The sequence below is a fragment of the Polyodon spathula genome, chromosome 17 (assembly GCF_017654505.1).
Source record: "Polyodon spathula isolate WHYD16114869_AA chromosome 17, ASM1765450v1, whole genome shotgun sequence".
Classification (NCBI taxonomy): Eukaryota; Metazoa; Chordata; class Actinopteri; order Acipenseriformes; family Polyodontidae; genus Polyodon; species Polyodon spathula.
Window position 1 is genome coordinate 24362236 of NC_054550.1, and position 22409 is coordinate 24384644.

Genomic DNA, 22409 nt, shown 5'->3' on the forward strand with positions numbered 1-22409 from the left:
AACAGTAACATGATTGAGCTATATTTAGAGGCAAATGTATTGCAGGATCTACCTTTACATCCGACAAATATGGGGAAATCAAGCTGAGATCTGCCTTTGTATAAGACAAGAAGGCATATTATATATCATTGAGGAATTAATAGGTGGGCAGTCTGTGTGTTATGAAACATACTGGACAATTTGTGTGAGAGTCTCTGCTGACAATAATAATGTGAAGGGCAATCAAGATTAAATATGATGGGGGCATTGATTCTAATAAGGATCAATAAAGTAGATCTACAAACCACTCTATTATATTTGGAACAGTTTGGCACATTTCAGCGAGTGCATTTTATATGGGTTTAAAACTATTTAAGTGATGGAAAAAATCAAATGTCTCTGATGCAAGGTCTCTGGGTTAAACTGATGGGGAATTAATCTGAGAACTGCCCCACTCCCGTTGTACTTCTAATTAAATAAATCCATCACATTTACCAGAAGCTCAGAAGAGATTGCAACCAGTTATGCGCTAATGCCCCCAGTGGGGGGCAATCATCATTGACGCCCGGGCCCCTGCAGTTGGCTCATTCATGCCTACACAAATGCACCCCTTCTCGGACGCTGAGATTAGACAGAAATGTTGTCCTGTTGTTAAAATTACGCGGGTTACCTTGCTGTATTAATTAACAGCGATACCCGACTAAATAACGTGTGTACTGTCGCTTTAAATCCCCTTGGCTGGTGTGTTCTCCATTGATCAATCCACCATTTTCCAACAGCAGAAGCGGTGGTAGCGCTGAGATACCCCTACCTGGAGACACCAGGACCCGGGGCAGACATGGCTGCGAATATGTACCGGGTCGGAGGTAGGAGAATATACTTTGTGTCGGTTTTTAACATCTTCATTTTGAACGGCTTCTGGACTTTGTGTTTCCGTTCTCTTGTATGTCTTTCTGAAGTCTGCTGCCACAGTGATGATGAGGAGGGTGACTGTGTGTGAGGAAGAGGATGATGATGATGAGGATGATGGTACCGGGACCTCAGTTTTTTTTTTTTGTTAAACATTTTACACATTGAAGGGCAAGATAAATCTTTGTGTATATTTTTAATGCACAATTAAATGTTTTAATTGATCAAACTTTAGTTTTATTGTTGTTTTGGTCGTTTCTTTTTTTAAGCGAGTGCTAGTACATCGGCTACATACAAAAAGAAGTGTACCTCCTTTCCCTGATAGCTGCACACGGGGTTTCGGGTGTAGTGTTTTAGGGTAAATAAAAGCCGTTGGACGGCTAGTTTTTATTTGTGTCGATGTAATAGATTTATATTGTGCGCTTTACGTCTGCGAAGTAGTTGTTTGGTTGATATAAAATAATATATATCAAAAAAGTTTCTTCCTCCCCCTTCCCTCCCAACCCCCACCCACCGCCAATAGAAATAGATGGAGGGAGAAATTGAACTGTATGATATTTCTATCGTAGCTGCTGTTTATTTACTTTAATTTTAAATATTTTGCTACTCGATGTGCAGCTTAGATTTTTTTACATTGGTTTTGTTGTAACATTTTAATATTTGTATCGCGTACTAATGTGCTGCTGGGAGGGAAGGGTTAAAGATATTGAGGCGAGGGGAGGGGGCTTACCCTAAAATAGTAAAAAGTCTACTCATTAAAATAATTAAGAAATTTAGAATCTCACGTCAGTACCAAAATTGGGATTGTTATTATTTGAAATTCCAGCATCGAATACAAATAAATTGCATTTTCAATTAAAATATAGCCTGTGCTAGTTTTCGCTTCGAGACCCAAAACTAGTGAAACCGACTTTTTATTTATTTTTGTCGTAAATGAGTAGCTAAACGTAAAAGCGTCCAAATAATAATGCTTTTTTTTTATAAGTATCCGTGCTAGGGGGGGAACGTATTTTATTGTATTTAAGTTTAAAAAAAGATATATGTTATCTTGCTTTGTTCAAATATTGTGGCAAAAGAGCTGATTTGTTTACAATTTGGTGATCAAATATGGCGGAGTATTAATTGTTAGACTTGAGCTGTGCCCTCTTCAGTACAAGTCTAAATTATAATTTAAGAAGTGGGGCCATTACTGTAACAAATTTAAAGCATTGAACTGGGCCAAAGCAGTGAATGCAACGCATTTTCATCCCAGTCATATAAAGTGTGTTACGCGTATTAAGTCTACTGTAACTGGCAATACTTTCGGGAGGGATTGTCCTCAAAGGACCCTAAATGTTGTTTTTAAAGAGACTACATTTTCAAATTGTCGGCTTTCCATACAGCAACGTTGTACTATTCTGTGCGCAATAATTAATCTAGCTTATAACTTTTATTTAAAATTTGTAGTTTCATGGGGTTGGGGCTTCCCATAAAAGAACGACAGAGATGGATTTCTGAAAGTAATTTGCTTGTGTCTGATTCGTTAAGATTGTTTATGTAAAGCAAGCAAAGTTTGAGAAGTATTTCCTGTGTTAGAATAAATGAGGCAGTCTGGTGTCAGTACTACACACGACCTTTTCTGTTGTGTGGCAGCATATACATGCATTAAGGACATGTGTCAATCAATATAAGAGCACTTGAAGGTAAATATTTTGTAATAACTTTGGAGCTGAATACATTTGATTTCAGGAACCGCAATTTACAAATAGGTTTTAGAGAACTGTGAAAGAAAATATTTGGTTTTTATATATATTTATATATATATAATATATATATATATATATATATATATATATATATATATATATATATTTATTAATGGGTGCAGAATAATAACTTTAATAGCATTTTTTTTCTAATATGTTTCCCTTAAGTCTATCTGGAGGAACTCGTGTCACAGGAAGAGAGGCACTGGGTGTCCTACATTGAGACTTCCTGGAATGTACAGACAGAAACAAGTTTCAATGAGCTTTAGTCAAAAGTCCAAGCACATATAAAAATCATACTAAAATACCTTCCACAGTTATGCCCCGCTATGCGGTTTGTATTTTCAATTTTGATACCGAAGAGCGCTTTTTCAAAATGTACTCCATGTTAATTTTACAAAAGGATTGGGTTATACTAAAGTCACTCTTCATATCATGGTATGAAGGCCATCATGGGATTTATATTGTGTAACATAAAAAAAATCAAATGATCATTGGTGGCTTTTTTGTGTAACCATTTTAAATGGGTAAGAGGTATATATGTATATCAATTATAAAATGTATAATTTATTAACTATTTGGTGGCCTACAAATGCTTTTGGTCGTAGCATGATGCACACAATGTGTGGATGTTAAGGTATTGTGATCTGTTGTACACAGTAGCCTCTGCAATTTATGGCAGTCTGGTCAGAAGCACATTGCAAATGAGCGCAGATAGCAAGAGCAGCTCACCCATCTGCCAAAACAAAATTGCAATTAACACACCACAGACAAGGGGTTCTGTAAAACTAAATGGCTTTGTGTGGACAGATTGTTGGGTTATAAAGCTGGATTTAGGCCGTTTCATGGTGCCAGGTACAGTAGGACAGACCCCACAAGTCCATCGGTCAGATGGCTAAGACTATCAGAGGACAGTAACCCATTACAAAACAACTGCAAGCATACCATTCTCGACAGCATCTGCAACATGGTTTGCATTTTCTTTTGTGTGTGCTAGTGTAACTTGCATGTATGGTGTTCTTTCAAGCCATGCTATTCCTCTCCGAGGATCAGTTTCTCTACAGGAAGACTAGGCCATATCATCCAGCACATTCAGGCAGCTGGTGTCCCTTACAAAACTCAGCTTTGGCAGCTCACTACTGGTACAGTACCACTCTGTAAAATCTCCTTTTCTGTGTGCTACAGAATACAGTATTCTTTGTCACAAACGCAAATCGTATAGCATAGTTTGCTAGAATCTCTGTGTGTGACAAGATTCCCCCAAAAGTACACTAATTTAGGTGAACTTTCTCGTTTGACGGCCACATACTAATTTTATTATTATTATTATTATTATTATTTCTATTATTATTATTATTTCTATTATTATTTGTTTATTTAGCAGATGCCTTTATCCAAGGCGACTTAGAGACTAGACTCAAAGTTTGTGGCTTCAAAGTCTGATCGAATTGGAATCTGACTCAAACAGTTGAACTGAAGTGCCAAAGCTTTTAAAAAAATAAAAAATAAGTCAGTTATAACAATCACTTATTTGAAAATGAAGCCACAACAATTCTGTGGAACCGAAAAAGCAGACTCCTCAGGCTCTGGGTAAAATGTTGCACAACCTGTCTAGTCGGTTGTGCACAATCTTTGCTCTGTCTGTCTTAGAGGCTGGTTCTGGACATGGTTACTTTTGACTCGCTTGTTTTATTGCATGTGCATCCTGTGCTGATGGTTGCTGTCTTGAATTTTATTGCTGAAACTTTAAATTTGAACATCCTGTTTATTTGTACTACTACTATAGATTTGCCCCATGGTGCTTGCTTAACCCCTATGACTTTCTCACACACGCACTCTTTCAAGGATTAATAGGTGCGTACAAATGCACAAGCAATATGAAACCTCTTTTTTTGTTCTTTGCTGTTTGCAAATGTTTATTAAGAGCAACCTGTTCTACATCAAGTGGTTTGGCGGCTGCTATTTCAACAAAAAAGGGAAAAGTAGTCTCTAAACACACCCTTTTTTGAACATTTGCATGGCTGATTTATGTGGCTCAGTCTTCAGCAATGGCAAACTTTTTAATAAAAGAGAAATTGACCAGTTCTTTATTTTATTCTCCAATTACACCCTTTAAGTAATGCACTGAACAGTGCCTGTCAGAATATGTAGGGTTTTTGAGAAAATGCATGTTAACATAGAGTAGATTGCAAGCACCACGACCTTAGTCATAAGTACTGTACTGCAGTTTTTGGAAACCAGCACACTGGTCTGGAAGGCCCTGGTTACCTTGTAGTTTGATATTATATAAATATGGGGTCTCTTTACTATGATGCCCTTCATGATATACATGCTGGCTTCCTTCCTCCTTTTATTTATTTATTTTTTTAAATCTAGTCATGCATATCAACTTTTGTACATAACAAGTATTCTGAGTTTAAGGAGACCTGTCATGTTTGTTGGGGACAGAAGAAACACTACTTGGAGGGTATTTCAAAGCACTAATGTAGGTGCACAACCCCTGTCCTTCTGTCAACCAGCTCTGAACCTAAGCAATGTTAAGCAGCCTTGGGGAAAACCTCCAAGGAAAATCTGGTGCTTAAAGCTCATTTTATTCCTCTTCCATTTTATTTGAACAAAGTAGAAAATAAAAAAAAAAAAGGCTTTCCCTATTGCAATGATGTCAAGCACTGTAAGCTTGATTCATCTCTAATGAATGATAAACCTCCCCGACGGGAACATGTCTGTCTGAATATGATCAGTAGCGAGTAGTGACTGGTAGGGAAAGTCAACTGTTGATGACATATGCAAAGAGTCAATCAATTTGCAAATCCAAATCCTGAATACAAGTTGCGAGTAAGCTGTAACAGTGAGCACAGGGAGTTGCTCTTTTCCCCTTTTTTTACAGTGGCCACACACTGTGCTTTGATAATACACATTCCCTTACTTCACAGAAACCCCCTCACTGTGACAGTCATCCACCCTTAATCACTGTTGCAAACCTGATTTCCTTTTAAAACCTCTAACACCAAAATAGTGTGCTCCATAATAGAGTGAGGAGCTAATGCATTTATAAAAGAAAGCTGTGTACAAATATTATATAAATAATGTTGTCTCCATGAAAAGTTCTATAACAGGTGATCTTTTGCCAGCAATACTATGTTACTTTAAAAATCCTGTGTGTAGCAAAAATTAAAGGGTTTTTAGAAAGATTTCAAAAGCACTAGCAAAACCACTTTCTGCATCGCAAGCAAGGTGCTGCTCAAATTCCACCTGGACTGCATGAAACTTGACACTATCTCTAATACAAGGCTGATACACACCTTCGTTCTGAGCTTGACTCATGATGGCTGACTTCCATAAGCAGGACTGTGTGCTGGTTTTAACAGTGACAGTGAGCTGCAGACAAATTCCTCCCTCATGAGAAACACATTCCAAAAGATATTTTTTATAAATCGATTTACTAACACAACTGGGCCTTGCCAACAATTGTCTAGCCACTGTCCTTAAACATTTGTATACAAGCTGTATTTCTTTCCATTGTCTGCCTGGAACTAGCAGCAATTGCAGCCTCCCAGACCTTTTAGATTTTAGACTTCAGTTATGTTTAAAAGCACCTTGCTACATTCACGGCACAGTAAACCACCAATTGGTTTGACTTGCTGTATGGTCTGTGGGTCGCTCCAACTCCAGAAGTCTGTATTTTAAAGAACAGCTAATACACCAAGATTGTAGGATAGTTACTATATAGCTATGGACAACATTTTGAATTACCCAGAATTTTAGGATTGAGACATAATAGGCTTAAACAAATAGATCTTCAGGACACAGCTGAATGTACATTTGACAGCACTGATTTATATCCTTGCCCATCATGTCTGTATTGTGAATGACCATTTTATAGTTTTTCAATATATGGACATGTAAAACATAGTCCACATTTTGGTAAGTCGACATGATCACAAATTATTTGACTAAAATACAGTTGTTCAATAGATGGCATTATTTTAAACCTAGGCCTACATGGCTGTACAACACCAACTGAGGTTTTTGTGTAAGTTCTGAAACTTTGAGAACTGTACTGTATAGATGAACCATTTATTAACATGCAAGGACATATTTTGGGGGCATGGGTTACTATTCAGAAGTTGACGCAAAAAAATCTTTGCTTACTGTTAGGTTAAAGGTGATGAACGGGCCTGCCTGATCCAAACCCTGCTGAACTGATTTAGCAAAAATTGTCACTGGGTTAAGATTTGGAAAACAGCCAACACTGGGTCTGATTGCTGAGCGTGGATTGGTGCCAGGAATCTGGGCAGTCCATGTGTTCCAGGTTGTGGGAAGGGAACTAGGCCGAAAACACACACACGCTCTGTTATGACTGTCTGTTTGCACACTGTGGAAACAAAATGTTGAAATGGAGACATCTTTTTATATATTATTTAATGATGCATTTAAAATCTAATCTTTTTGTGTTTTGTTACAGATTATGTCTACTTTGAAAATTCATCAAGTAATCCATTTTTAATAAGGAGGATAGAGGAACTGAATAAGGTATGTTAATTCACATTTTTGAGGCCGTGTAAACTGCACCTTGATAAAGCTAATTAGTCCAATAAAACACAGTTGTAAAATTGCAAAAAAGAGATGTAACAAACACAATATATAACAATGGAAAACGTTAATACCAGGGTATCGTGACTTGGGTCGTTGTGCATCTGTCAGAGAATGCTAACCTGCTGCACCACCCTCATAACAGTAGTTTTTTATTTTCTCTTTTAGACAGCTAATGGAAACGTGGAAGCAAAGGTTGTGTGCTTCTATAGAAGGAGGGATATCTCAAGTACCCTCATCGCACTGGCAGACAAACATGCAAGTAAGTGGGGATTTCAAAGGGGATGTGAAATGTGTATTTCATTATTTTTTTTCAATGCATGACTTAAGTGGCCCAGATTAGTTATTTTAATACTTTATAATTGAAAGCATAAACACTTAAGTCACAGAAAAAAAAAAAAAAACAGTTACTGGAAAGAAAAAGCAACGTGTTTACTCAAGAAAAAAGGTTTTGTAATAGGAAAGAAATGGCAGTAAGAAATTGATGGCTATTATTGTTGTTACTTCTGATATTAAAATACTGTTAAGATTTCTAGTTGCTGTAGCTGCCCAAACTAATAGATCATTTTCTTTTCTGTGACTCCCTATGACAACTGTTTTCAGTCTCTCAGTATTCCTTTGTGTGACTTCTCGGACGTGCAGGACTGATATGTTCTGCCAAATGTGTTCTGCCATTTTGTTTTCGCTGATTTGCTAATTAGGTAAGAGTTACTGGAATTATTTCAGATCTATTTTTTTAAGCTTGCATTGTAATTTACAGAGAGTCCCTAGTTAAATGTTAAGCACAGTGACTGTTCTTGCCAACATTCAAATGTGTGGGGCATATAAAATGAGAAGCCCATTGAATTTCACACAAGTTTACAAAAAGTCTCTTTCTATAATCAAGGCAGTCACACTCCTGTGATGTAACTTGTTTGGCAATTGTTGAATCCAAAACAAAGTCTTGAACAACTATTGCATTACTTTTTCTGTTTGTTGCCTCTTGGAAAGTATACCGATTAACTAAATTAGCATGGACTGAATTTTGGTAGTTCCATGTAATCCAGAGGGTAGGTCTTAGCATGACCCGGTAAAATGAATCGCCAGAAACCATCCGTAATTGCATAACTCTTTTTTTGAACCGCTGTGCCAATTAGAGATGGGATGGTATAAGATTTGCACAGAATGATAACCGTTAAAAAAAAAAAAAAAAAAAAAAAGTAACCTTAATATCGTGGTATACAGTACATCATGCAAGTTATAAAATAAAGGCTAATGTAAATCACAAATTACTGTAATTCACAAAAATAAAACCAGCAAATCACACTTCCTTTCATGGAATGATTTAAACATTTGGTATTTAGTATTTTACTATGCCAAAAAACTTGGTATACTTCTTTTTTTATAAAGACAATCAGAATTTAAAAAATAAATAAAAAATAGTACACTCAGTGTTGTACTGCAACAGTATTAAGATCTATTATTTGCTCAAAATGACGTGGGGCTTTAGTTGGTTAAAACATTTTAATGTATAAAATTAAATAAATACTTTGTTTAGCTGATGGTAAATAGAACTGGGAAATGATTGGTCTTATTGCTTAAAACACAAACATGTACCATAGGTTATTAAAGAGTAGAGATTAGTTTATTTTTTCAGTTGGATAAATAAAATATGTATAGAAAAAAAGTATTTTAATACTAAAACGTGTTATTGAATTTATAGCTACACGTCACGACATTGCACAAGTAAGCTTCCAATGATTATTACACATACGGAGTTTGTAAAAAAAGATTTCTTCACTTACCTAAGAAAACTGGAATAGTGTTATAACTTGTTTAAACAAAACTATGTTGATCATAAGTAGACTGTTCTGCTGCAGTCGTAGGTCTGTGCGAATTTTAATTGTTTTTAGTGCAGATTTCTGCAGTTCCAAACTGAATCGCGGAGATGCGCTGTAGACATCAGTCAACACCCACATAAATCTGTGAGATTCTGCAAAGCCCAGCACAGCTTTGAAATGTTACTGCAGGAGACTGGCTGCGGCTGTGAACCACACAGACAACTCGGAGATCACGAGTGACTTGCTAATCGTAACGCAAATAACCATTAAAACTACTGCTGCCACTTTTGTTAGCGGAGGAGAATTACATTTTATCATTATACAGTGAAGGCGTGAACAGCCTTGTCAACGCTGTATTAAATAAATAAATTATTTAAACAAACAATGTACTAAGTCCGTGATAAGTGATGTATAATTTTACAATAAAGGTAACCTTAATCAATTACATTAAACTGACTGTTGATAATCCAGACAAATATAAATACAGCACATTGAAAATGTGTGCTGTGCTAAAAGATTTGGAGAAGGCGCTTCTCTAAAAGCTGCATGTGACGTCAGAAAGACATCAGCCAAGAGTAGGCGGCGCGGCAAGCTGTGGGTAACAGAAAGCAGCTATTGAAACGTGTATTCTGTGTCGTTGACCGTTTTTTCAAAATACAGTATCGGTTCACAAAAAGAACTTCCTCAGACACTCTGCTAAGGCTGCAAGTACCATTGCTTGATTTAGAAGAAGTGTGTTTGCAGTTGAAAAATGCATTAACTGTTGTATAGAGGAATTACAATAATTGTGGTGTAGAATAAAAGGAACGGTATTAATACCATAATCGACCTAAACCGCGGTAAACCGAAAAACCGGTATACCGACCCATCCCTACTGTCAATTTAAAAAATAAATAAATAAAATTGGCCTGGTCTGCAGATGAATTCTCATTTCTTTATGTAGAATTCAGTTTAGGTTCTAAAATGTGTATCCATGTAGTTCTTAACCAAACAACCTGGCCATATCTGAATCATCCCTAAATCTTCTCTTTTTTTACACTTCCATTCCCCGTGCATTTTCACTATCCTGGTGAAATAATGAAAGAAGTGGAAGCCTATCTGAAGCAGTGCTCACAAACAGATTTCTTTAATGGATAGGAGTACCAGATATCCTGTTTTAAAACGCTTTCTCAAAACTGCACATTGACAAATGGGGGTGCCATTACGTGGCAGGTATTGACACTCCTTAGCACTAACTATCTTGACGGTAGTTGAATCGAGCTTCATCGTGTTATAGCTCAAGTGTATTTTCATTTAAAAATAACTGATAGTACTTAGTTGAAGTAAGCTCTCAATTATTAGGCCTACTTCTCAGGTTATCTGTTTGCACTTGCAATTTTTGGGTCAGTTCACTTAAGCTGTGTCTTCTGGTTCAAAGCTTGCTACTGGCTGGAAGTATTTCAGTCAGTAGAAGAAGCAGCTTATTGGTTATTGACAGGAAAGAATCCAGTGACGGGGTAGGGACAATTTCTCTCTCCAGGAGAAATGATCCAGGAAGTGAGACAGTCAAAGCATGGCTTGAGAACAGATTTTTTTTTTTAATGATTTAAAATTAAAGTGCACGTTTGCTAAAACAAAACTGAACATTTGTGACCTATATAACTAATGGATACGCATTGTGGAGAAATTATGGAACTATTTTGTGTACTGGTTACTTTAAGATTTTTATTTGCTTTAGTTTTAATGTTTACTTGTTGAAACAGTTTTATTACTAACACCAATAAACTGTTTTTAAATCCTTAGCGTGGAGTATGGAGCAGCAAGCTAAATTCACCAGCAGAAATACCGGGTAAAACATGGTCAACAAAAACACATCCTCCTTAAACAATGTGTTTAATAACAAGAGCTTTGCTGTAATTGTTTGAGAGTTTTGGGCATACAGCTGCTTTTGTTTTTTTGTAGATTGTATGGGTCAAGCTAAACACAATGAGTTAAAGTGACACTGTTAGCCATTTTTAAAACCATACTGTGGTTCACAGCAGTCATTTTACGACCTGGGTTTGGGTCACAATGCCTTTAGACAGAAAACTTGTAATGTTGTCTCGGAAACAATTGACTTTACCTGAGTCAAAGTGGGGAAAAAAAAAAAACGAAATATAGAAAAATGGTGTCACATTTTATGGGTCTTATCACACTGAAAGAATGTTCCTCATCCTGAGTCATTTTTACAAAATCTTCAATGTATCATTTTATAGCCTGAGTTTTAGAGTAGAGTTTTAATACTGTGTAGTAGTGTTTATTTTGCATCTGAGGACCTGGAGCAGCTGTGCTAGAATTCCAGACTGAAACCTGGCAATATTTTTATACACCGAGTTGAGTTCCTCATGTTTAAACATCACTTTTAACTCTTTCAGCACAAAGTAGTTGTACAGAAAGACTTTCCCTAAGATTCATAGTCTTACTGGAACTGTGTAATGGTATGAAACGTATGAACAGGGACCTGTCTGGAAGGGAGCATCTGTCCTTATGTAGCAGGTAGTGCTGGATCACATCTTGCTGCAATAACATGATGCATTCCCTGGCGTTTGATCCACATCAAAAAGGGAATTACTTTACGTACTAAAAAAAAAAAAAAAATGTGCAGAGAAGATGGAGGAGGTTGAAGCCTTGGCTGGATAGTTTACATACCAGCAATACCAATATTAATTCTTGATACAAAATGTGCAAACCATTTTTATCTGTTTAGCTCCAGTCTTGCACATATGGGCTGCCAAATTTGATATATATATACAGTACTGTGCAAAAGTTTTAGGCAGGTGTGAAAAAATGCTGTAAAGTAAGAATGCTTTAAAAAAAAAACATGTTAATAGATTATATTTATCAATTAACTAAATGCAAAGTGAGTGAACAGAAGAAAAATCTAAATCAAATCCATATTTGGTGTGACCACCCTTTGCATCAATTCTTCTAGGTACACTTGCACAAAGTCAGGGGTTTTGTAGGCATATAGTCGGGTGTATGATTAAACAATTATACCAAACATGTGCTAATGATCATCAATTCAATATGTAGGTTGAAACACAATCATTAACTGAAACAGAAACAGCTGTGTAGGAGGAATAAAACTGGGTGAGGAACAGCCAAACTCAGCTAACAAGGTGAGGTTGCTGAAGACAGTTTACTGTCACAAGTCATATACCATGGCAAGACTGAGCGCAGCAAAACAAGACACAAGGTAGTTATACTGCATCAGCAAGGTCTCTCCCAGGCAGAAATTTCAAGGCAGACAGGGGTTTCCAGATGTGCTGGAAGCTCTTTTGAAGAAGCACAAAGAAACGGGCAACTTTGAGGACCGTAGATGCAGTGGTCGGCCAAGGAAAGATACTGCAGCAGATGAAAGACACATCATGCTTACTTCCCTTCGCAATCGGAAGATGTTCAAAATTTGAGTCAAAATTTGAAATATTTGGCTGTAGCAGAAGGCAGTTTGTTCGCGGGAGAGCGGTACATGAATGAGTGTCTGCAGGCAACAGTGAAGCATGGTGGAGGTTCCTTGCAAGTTTGGGGCTGCATTTCTGCAAATGGAGTTGGGGATTTGGTCAGAATTAATGGTCTTCTCAATGCTGAGAAGTACAGGCAGATACTTATCCATCATGCAATACCATCAGGGAGGCATCTGATTGGCCCCAGATTTATTCTGCAGCATGACAACAACTCCAAACATACACAAGTCATTAAGAACTATCTTCAGCTTAAAGAAGAACAAGGAGTACTGGAAGTGATGGTTTGGTCCCCACAGAGCCCTGATCTGAACATCATCAAGTCTGTCTGGGATTATATGAAAAGAGAGAAGCAACTGAGGCTGCGTAAATCCACAGAAGAACTGTGGTTAGTTCTTCAAGATGTTTTGGCCAACCTACCTGCCGAGTTCCTTCAGAAACTGTGTGCAAGTGTACCTAGAAGAATTGATGCTGTTTTGAAGGCAAAGGGTGGTCACACCAAATATTGATTTGATGTAGATTTTTCTTCTGTTCACTCACTTTGCATTTTGTTAATTGATAAATATAAACTATTAACATGCCTATTTTTGAGAGCATTCTTAATTTACAGCATTTTTTCACACCTGCCTAAAACTTTTGCACAGTACTCTGTGTGTGTGTGTGTGTGTGTGTATATCTGTCTATATATATAAATTGCAGTTTTGTGACCTCATTCTGGCAGTTTTCATGGTTAAACAAATGAATGCTCTCCAAGTCAGACACTCGCTCTCTGTCGATCCTGTCTGTCACCGAGTCCCTAATTTAGTTTTCTTGTAATCCTAGCACAGCAGTAGCATTAGCTAGAGTGATATTGGAAGACTGATATTTCCCTCTTGAAGGAAAAGTATCCTTCTCTATGAAGTTGCAAAATACCAAAACTTGGTGTGATTTTATTATACTGTAGGAACACAAATCCACAGCAACATTTCATTTTAAATTGAACTGTACTGTAAGGTATGCTTAGTGTTTTGATGTCTGATTTTAGCATAGTAAAGTCAGGGGAATCCACAAAGTGCAAAATGTGATTAGTTGTTAGCCTCCAGGATTCATTTAGTACTTGTCTATTTTAGGAAGAGCTTTATGAGAAACAAAAACTCTAAATGGTACATGGTCCTGAAAAATCCTATTTTCTCTGAGTACTTATACAAAATAATTATCTTTTATGCTGAAACTATAAAATGGCATATATAAATAATATGAGCAGATTAGTTTACTGGTGTGATGTTCCTCTCAAAAGTATTCACCACCCTTGGACTTTTCCACATTTTATTGATTAGGAGTTTTAACCACTGATCAACACAAAAAATAGTCCTAAATGTCAAAGTGAAAAATAAAATCTACAAATTGTTCTACATTATTTACAAATACAAAAAAGAAAATAATTGATTGAATAAGTATTCACCCCCTTGAGTCAATATTTGGTAGAGGCACTTTTACAGCCATGAGTCTGTTTGGATAAGTCTCTACCAGCTTTGCACATCTGGACACTGCAATTTTTAAATATAAAACAGAAAATAATTGATTGCATAAGTATTCACCCCTTTGCTATGACACACCTAAATAAGCTCTGGTGCAACCAGTTGTCTTTAGAAGTCAAATAATTGGTTGAATGGAGTCCACCTGTGTGCAATCAAGGTGTTTCACATGATTTCAGGTTAAATACACCTGTCTCTGGGAGGTTCCACAGTTGGTTAGTACATTTCCTAACAAAAACTACATCATGAAGACGAAGGAACATTCAAAGCAAATCCAGAATAAGGTTCTTTAAAAGCACCAAATAAAAGGGGAGGATATAAGAACATTTCCAAGGCATTGAGTATCCCCCGGAGCGCAGTAAAGTCCATTATTAACAAATGGAGAGAATATGATACTGTGAATCTGTCTAGAATAGGCCGTCCTCAAAAACGGAGTATCCGGGTAAGAAGGGCACTAGCCAGGGAGGCCACCAAGAGGCCTATGGCAACTCTAAAGGAGGTATAGTCTTCCACGGCTGAGCTGGGAGACACTGTGCGTACGGCAACAATAGCCCGGGTGCTTCACAAAACTGGCCTTTATGGAAGAGTGGCAAAAAGAAAGCTCATATCTCGGCTAGAGTTTGCCAGAAGGCATGTGGGAGACTCTGAGACCAAGTGGAAGAAGATTCTATGGTCTGATGAGACCAAAATAGAGCTTTTTGGCCTCAACGCTAAGCGCTATATTTGGTGCAAACGTAACATGTTCTCATCCTGAGAACACCATCCCTACCGTGAAGCATGGTGGTGGCAGCATCATGCTATGGGGATGCTTCTCTGCGTCAGGGCCTGGAAAGCTCAAAGATAAAGGGCAAAATGGATGCAGAAAAGTACAGAGAAATCCTGGAGGAAAACCTGCTGAAGTCTGCAAGAGACCTGGAACTTGGGGGGAGAAGATTCATCTTCCAGCAGGACAATGACCCCAAACATATAGCCAAAGCCACATTGGAGTTGCTTAAAAACAAAAAAGTAAATGTCCTGGAGTGGCCCAGTCAAAGCCCAGACCTCAATTCAATTGAGAATATGTGGAAAGAGTTGAAAATTGCTGTTCACAAAAGGTCCCCATCCAACTTGACGGAGCTTGAGCAATTTTGCAAAGAAGAATGGGCAAAAATTGCAGTGTCCAGATGTGCAAAGCTGGTAGGACTTTTTTCCTGTTGATCAGTGGCAAAAACTCCTAATTAAATCTATTTTGATTCCATGTTGTCACTCAAAATGTGGAAAAGTCCAAGGGGGGGGTGAATACTTTTGAGAGCCACTGTACATGTGTGCAGTGTTGAAGGAGTTCAAATAGGAGACATGCTTTTGATGTCACAGAACCATCTAAAAGGAAATGTGGGATTACATGTGCTCGACTCTTGTAGACTCTCATCAAAACTTAAACTAGAAATTAAGAGTTTGAGGGTTCATCTTTGATCCTGATCTATTATTTGAGACTCGTATTAGGGAAGTTACTAAAGTATCTTTTTACCATTTGAGAAATATAGCCAAACTTAGACCAATTATTTCCGCATCTAATGCAGGGAGACTAATGCATGCCTTTGTTTCATCTAAATTTGATTATTTTAATGCACTTTTTTTCTGGTGTCTCAAAACATGTGGTATCCTGCTTGCAGCTTGTTCAGAATACTGCTGCTAGAATTCCAACTAAAACCAGGAAAAGTAAACATATTACCCGTGTTTTGGCTTCTTTTTACATTGGCTCCCTGTGCAGTATAAAATTGATTTTCAGGTTTTGCTGTTAACTTAAGGCCCTGAATGGATTAGCACCTACTTATTTGCAGGGGTTACTGATCCTGTATCTTCCAAACCGCAGTCTGAGATCACAGGATGCGGGGCTGTTGGTTATTCCTAGGGCCAACAAAAGCAACACAGGAGGGAGGGCTTTTTCTTGTAGCGCTCCTAAATTATGGAATGCTCTGCCTTTGTTTGTCAGGGAAGCTGGGAACATTAGAATTTAAGTCAAGACTAAAATGCATTTTTCTAAAATGGCTTTCTTATCTTAGTTTGTTTTAATGTAACTTTAAAAATTGCTGCTTTTGTATTGTGTGTACTGTTATTTAAGTGGTCTGATTGTGGCAGTTGTATGTGTGACATACAATCCAAATGTATTGTGGTTTGTTGTTTTAGCTGTTATGTACTGTGCAGTGCTTTGCGATACTTTTGTATAAAGTGCTATATATATATATATATATATATATATATATATATATATATAAATATATAATAATAAATAAGTAATTCTCTGAATCCAGGTCACAAGTATGCACTCGGCCTCCCTAGCACCTCACACACAGCTTTTAAAAAGCCCTTAACACAGATGTATCCAGGTAAGCTGGTGACCTTTTGAAATCATTCTCCATTTGTAACAACTTGCTGTCTTAATGTGTGTCGTTTATTTTAAAATAAAGAAAGCTGTATGATTTTATAAGGTATAGAAAGCAGTAGATCTTAAGTATGTATTTTGTATGTTTGTCAGCAATGATGTGATGCTGTTTCTTCAGGGGGTGGGGGTGGGGTGAGGTGGATAGATTGATCCTCCTGAACCTCACATCTCTCTTAATTGCCTTTGTTCAGCCTCTTAATCAGACCCTTAATGAAGCTGTGTGACTGGGAGCAGAGACAAATGTGTGTCTCTGTTAGCTCTGTGATTTTTTTTCTTTTTCTAATTCATTAAGCGTTAGTCTGAAATTGATTTCCTTTCGTCTTCTCCACCTCCTGATCAGCCCCAAGGAAAGCTTGTCTGCGGCTTCTGCACAAAATGGTTCTTGCTTCTTTTTATTTATTTTTTATTGTTCACATGAGGTAGACTCCTCTTATAATCCCCTATACCGTTTTTTTTTTTAAGGGCAAAGCTTGCAGGTGCATTTTATTATAAAATAATAAAATAGCAGACACCTTTATTCAAGGTGACTTAGAGACTAGGGTGTGTGAAGTATGCATCAGCGGCAGAGTCGCTTACAACAACATCTCGCCCGAAAGATTGAGCACAAGGAAGTTAAGTGACTTGCTCAGGGTCACACAATGAGTGAGTGAACTGGGGACCTCCTGGTCACAAGCCCTTCTTTTTAAGCACTGGACCACACAGCCTGGGTGACCATCGTTGGTTGAACATGATCATATTTGTTTGCCATTAATAGGGAATGGGTTTGTGTGCTTTCTGGAATGATTTAGGAAAACACCTGAAACAACCTTTGTTGGATTAACTGGTGATTTGGGAAAATTGTATATTTTAGAGAACATTTTTTTTTTTGTTTGTTTTTTAAATGTTTTCTTTTTTTATTAATAAAAGTAACATGTAAAGAATTGAACATTGTCGTGCTGGGCCATTTTTCAAAAATCCATTTCTTATCTGTCTAAGTGTTCCATCTTTTTAAAGAAACCCTTTATTTCATCTCCCAAAATGAATTTTCAGTTGCACATGCAATCTCATTGTGAAGCAGAATAGACAGTGTAGTGAGAGGGCCTTAGTGTTATTATAAGGGTACATTCTTTTTCTCATGGTTAGCCTACTTGGTGCAAGGTGTTGGCACAATTATAAATATGCTGTACTTGTTTTAAAATAAAAACCCTGTTTTCTGGTTGTTGCAAAACAGATTTTGGTACTCGTGTCAGTTTTTATAGAGGGCTTTACATGGTAGGAAAGAATCTGCAATCTCCCATTTTAAGACTAATCTTTTTGCTTGAAGATCCACTATTAGTTGTCACTGTTGATTATTGGTGGTGGTGTTATCCCCTTTGGAGCTGCTGATTCCCAGCCATAAGGATATAGAGGAGGCGGGGGCCAAGTTTTACTTGCTGAGCACATTCTTTTGGGTTTTGAATTCAAAGCAAACCCCTCTGGTCTTGCGCTAGACCCTAAGGGGTTCCTGCTGTTTGAATCTTTTCTCAGTGCCTGCACCAGTGAGAGACTGTCGCACCAACTATTCCTAGTACTGAATATGTTCAAGATTAAGTGCTCCCAGAGACCCCCATTGTGACCGCATGACCCTCTTTTATCCTCAGGGGAGATGGAGGAGGAGATGGAGAACCCAGAAATAGTGGACCTTCCTGAAAAACAGAAGCACCAGCTCAGACACAGAGAGCTGTTTCTGTCCCGGCAGCTGGAATCATTACCAGCCACACACATCAGGTAAAACCACACATGTCCTGGGTTAGATGTGGTCCCACATTCTGCTAATATATTTACATGCACTAGTTTCGCTTTTTGTTTGGATGTTTTGATTGTTTCTGTGAACGTTTTGTGAGGTGTATACCTTCTGAAAAATTTGCGGGCTTCATGATTGTGGGGGGAAAAAAATTGGCATTTTTATAAGAAACTGTTTTCAAAAACAGCCCAAAATGCTCACCTGCATAATAGACCTGTGAGCATAATAATTTGCAAGCGCAAATTGGTGTGATGTTATTATTTTGCTCTCCATATTAGGCAAACACTCTTCTCACACAAAAACTATTTAACTGTCCTATAATTTGAGGTCAAACTGAAACCAGTCTCCCCAAACCATTATACCCGCTGTGGACCTCAAACCCACCAGTTATCAATAAAGAACAAACCTATCCAACGCTTACATGCACTGCACCATTATAAATGCGGAAGTCTGCCAGGCTCACTATATTAACTGCAATGCAAAACATTGACCCTCCTTTCTTAAATAGCTTTTATGCACTGTTTTAAATTTAATAGTTTGTTAAAATAGTCATAGAATATCTGCTGGCTCAGATATAAGGCCACAAATATAATCCACCCATGCTTTTTAATCCAAGACTGCTAGCTTCTCTGCTCTGCTTGTCCCCTAATTTCTTGCAGCATTTTAATGTAGTGCCCCTCTGGGGGAAACTGTTCTTCGCTTTAGCTACCTGGTGGTGAACATACGTTACTGCAGTTTGTTTTTCATTTATTTATTTATTCTCTCTCTTCACCTAGGGGTAAATGCTGTGTTACACTATTAAATGAAACCGAGGCTCTAAAGTCATATCTGGAAAGGGAGGTGAGCAACAATGACATTTTTTGTTATGATCATACATGGTGACTTTTTCTATCAACTGCATACATCAAAGACTATCATATCTGTCTGTAGTGACCATTGTGATGAATGTGTGTGTATACAGTTACCATGCTAGATATCTTGTGAAAAAGGACCTCTGCCCGTTAGCCGGTCATAACAAACTTTAGTGTAGTTTATAAGTCAATTGGTAATTCAGTTGAATATACATGGTGTTCTTGACTTAAACTCATGATGGTTTGGGCATGTGCATGTGTTCCATTTTTGTATCCTGTTGAATGCAAAAAAAAACCCCAAAAAACAAACACTTTGGTGCTAAAATGCTTGAGTCATTTCAAACTCAGCTTGCTGGTAGAGGTCCTAAGTCCCTATAGCGAAGTTTATGAACTGGTCTATTTCAGTTTAGGGTCATTGGGTATAGTACTCTATTTAAAATGTAGTTTCCCTACTTATTGACGTGCTTGTTCGGCAGTCCTATCCCACCATGGATTGTGAGTAGGGGAAAGTGAAAAGTTTGGCACCAATCATTCTTACATTCAGTAGAACTAAAGGCAAGTACCCAGACGCGGTGCCAACATATTTCAATGAGAGTGCATCCGCCTACAGTCATACCTAACCACTTATGTAAGTCTGCATGTATCCTCTTAGGATGCACATCACATAAAGTGACAAAAATTACTACAAAAGATTTAGGAGTGAGTAGTTTTTTGAGATTTACGATTATACTGTATTTACTGTATCATTTTTGTATTACTTTAGTATAACATGTTAATTTGGATTCATATGCTGTTTTTTTCTGACTTTATGTGAACGAAAAGACACACATTTGCCCGTTTTCCCATTGGAAATAGTGATATTTTGAAATATCACTGTCCTGGTCACAAAAGCAAAGTTTGTGGGGAATAATAGCCATTTTCTATACTTTTGAGGCATAAGCAATTAGGAAATAACACTTACTACCCAGGAAAAAAAAAAAAAAAAATTCTTACACGATGATATCGCTAAACCTGTTTTTCTTTTTTCCTTTTTAGGATGTGTTTTTTTATTCCCTTGTGTATGACCCCCAGCAGAAAACCCTCCTTGCAGATAAAGGGGAAATCAGGGTGGGAAACAAATACCAAGCAGATATCACAGACCTTTTAAAAGAAGGTAGGTTTCCCTCTGGAATACTTCACATGACTTGGCTGTTTGTGACTGGTTTGTCCCCATCCTGGGTTTTAGAAATGAACACTAGGTGTGTGTAACTATAATTTCGGTCCCCTCTGCAATAGAGTTAGTAAATGGAGAATCATGACAGGATATTAAACAAGGTTTTACTCCCTCGATGGATCTACAATGTTACACAACCTGTCCTCTGTTTGTTCTCTACACATTTCCTATTGTGCTGTAATAATTAGGCATTTATTAAATTTAGTAAGGATACAAATAATTCTAAATCCCACTTTCTGTAATTGATCCCGTTTTTGATATTTTCCTTTTACTCTTAATTGGCATTTATACAGTTAAGCTTTAAGTGAACAATTGTCTTTTATTACTTCCCAACCCCCTTTTTACATCTTCTATGCTTTTTTATATTGAATTAATGAGAACAGACTGGAGCCATTGACATCGTGAACTGCTGGAATGCCTGAACTGCAGAAGTGGGCAACACAGGTTAAAATCTAATTTCTTCAATAGGTGAAGATGATGGAAGAGACCAATCAAAACTTGAAATAAAAGTCTGGGATCCAAACAGCCCCCTGACAGACAAACAGATAGATCAGTTCTTGGTGGTGGCACGGTACTGGGATTTTCTAATGTATTTTTCAGTGGACTCAAGTATTTAACAGTGATTTGGTTGAAGTCAGGATAACCCCTTCTCTGTCTTTGTCTGTCCAGCTCTGTTGGTACTTTTGCCAGAGCGCTTGACTGTAGCAGCTCCATCAGACAGCCCAGCTTGCACATGAGTGCTGCTGCTGCCTCAAGGGACATCACCCTGGTGAGCCACAGCCTTGTGCATTATATCCACATATTTATGTAGTGGAATCTCTACTTTAGAGATTTACATGCCAATAGAAGTGATTTATCTTGCTTAGATTTGTTTTGCATAATTAATAGTATCAGAATCTGGGAAGCACCATGCCTGTCCACATACTGCATGTCTTTATGTTGCATATTTTTATATAAATGTAGAAAATTGCTTCTCTAATTATCAAGCTTGCTAAGGACACTCTGTAGCACACGCTAGTTGAGTGCCCTCTCCTGTATTTCACTCTTCGTTTTTTACATATATCCAAATGTATCAAACGTGTTACACTGTAGTAAACAACTCAAAAGAAAATGTTTCAGGTGTTCTAATTTTGGTATGAAAAGTCTCTTTGGAATAAAAGGTTTTAGTATTTTTGGGTCTGCATGCTAGTTTCTTGCTGCACAGTGTCTTTTGACCTTGCATGACACATTGTTACATGCATCCTAGAAAACCACTACACGTTGGTATATGTCTTCTTTCCAAAGCCTTTCTGTGACCTGCTTTCTCCCAAGAAAGACTACTAGAATCCATTTCAGTCTATTGTTGTTGTCTGCGGCAAGTCAAATGGTACATGCAAGTGCAAGTTCAGCCTTGTAACATCTGGAAATGTGAGCTTAATGGAAACCGCCAGACTCTCTCTATTATTGTCTCCTTTCCATAGTTCCACGCCATGGACACCCTGTACAAGAATGCCTATGACATTTCAAAGGCAATTTCAGCCCTTGTGCCCCAGGGAGGGCCTGTTCTGTGCCGAGATGAGATGGAAGAGTGGTCGGCGTCGGAGGCAAACCTCTTCGAAGAAGCCCTGGAGAAGTACGGCAAGGACTTCACAGACATCCAGCAGGACTTTGTGAGTGTCAGTTCGTGTAGTGATGGTCTGGTTGCCACGTTCTTACTGCTGTGTACACATTTCTGTCTTTCCTCGCAGTGTAACGATACTTTAAGGTCACAGTGCGACACAGATTGCTTGATGCACATCACAATATAACTGCACGTGTTATGCACCCAATGAGCTATGTTGATTGATATATATGTTCATTTTTCATTATGGACTATTTTTATCCTGATTTTTTTTTTTTTTTTTTTTTTTATTCTGATTTCTTTTAAGGCATGCTGGTAAAGTACAGAAGCATATGGGTCTTGGGTAAAGGATAAATGTTTTAAATGCTGCTTATGGGAGTATTGTAAATTAGATCAGAAGAGCATGCATTCATACGAAAAGACACCTCGCATTTATTCCTTGTTCAAGATCCATTTGATGGTCTACAACTCGCTATGTTGAGTTTTTGGTCCTACAATACAGCTTACTGGCCTTAGAAGTAG

General features: G+C 37.7%; 1 protein-coding gene across 5 annotated transcripts in view; it reads left to right on the plus strand.

Annotated features, from left to right (window-relative positions):
• Positions 1-586: 586 nt before the first annotated feature.
• Positions 587-22409, plus strand: part of LOC121329945 (metastasis-associated protein MTA1-like) — a 42416-nt gene continuing 20593 nt past the window's right edge. Inside the window, exons 1-9 of one of the 5 annotated variants that reach the window (XM_041276051.1) lie at positions 587-845; positions 7099-7166; positions 7395-7488; positions 18081-18207; positions 19000-19063; positions 20110-20227; positions 20756-20858; positions 20957-21056; positions 21748-21936. In XM_041276051.1, coding sequence (XP_041131985.1) covers positions 818-845; positions 7099-7166; positions 7395-7488; positions 18081-18207; positions 19000-19063; positions 20110-20227; positions 20756-20858; positions 20957-21056; positions 21748-21936 — 891 coding nt within the window. In that variant the 5' untranslated portion in view covers positions 587-817. The remainder of the gene's footprint in view (positions 846-7098; positions 7167-7394; positions 7489-18080; positions 18208-18999; positions 19064-20109; positions 20228-20755; positions 20859-20956; positions 21057-21747; positions 21937-22409) is intronic. The other 4 variants (XM_041276049.1, XM_041276050.1, XM_041276047.1 and 1 more) reach the window with 4 other exon arrangements.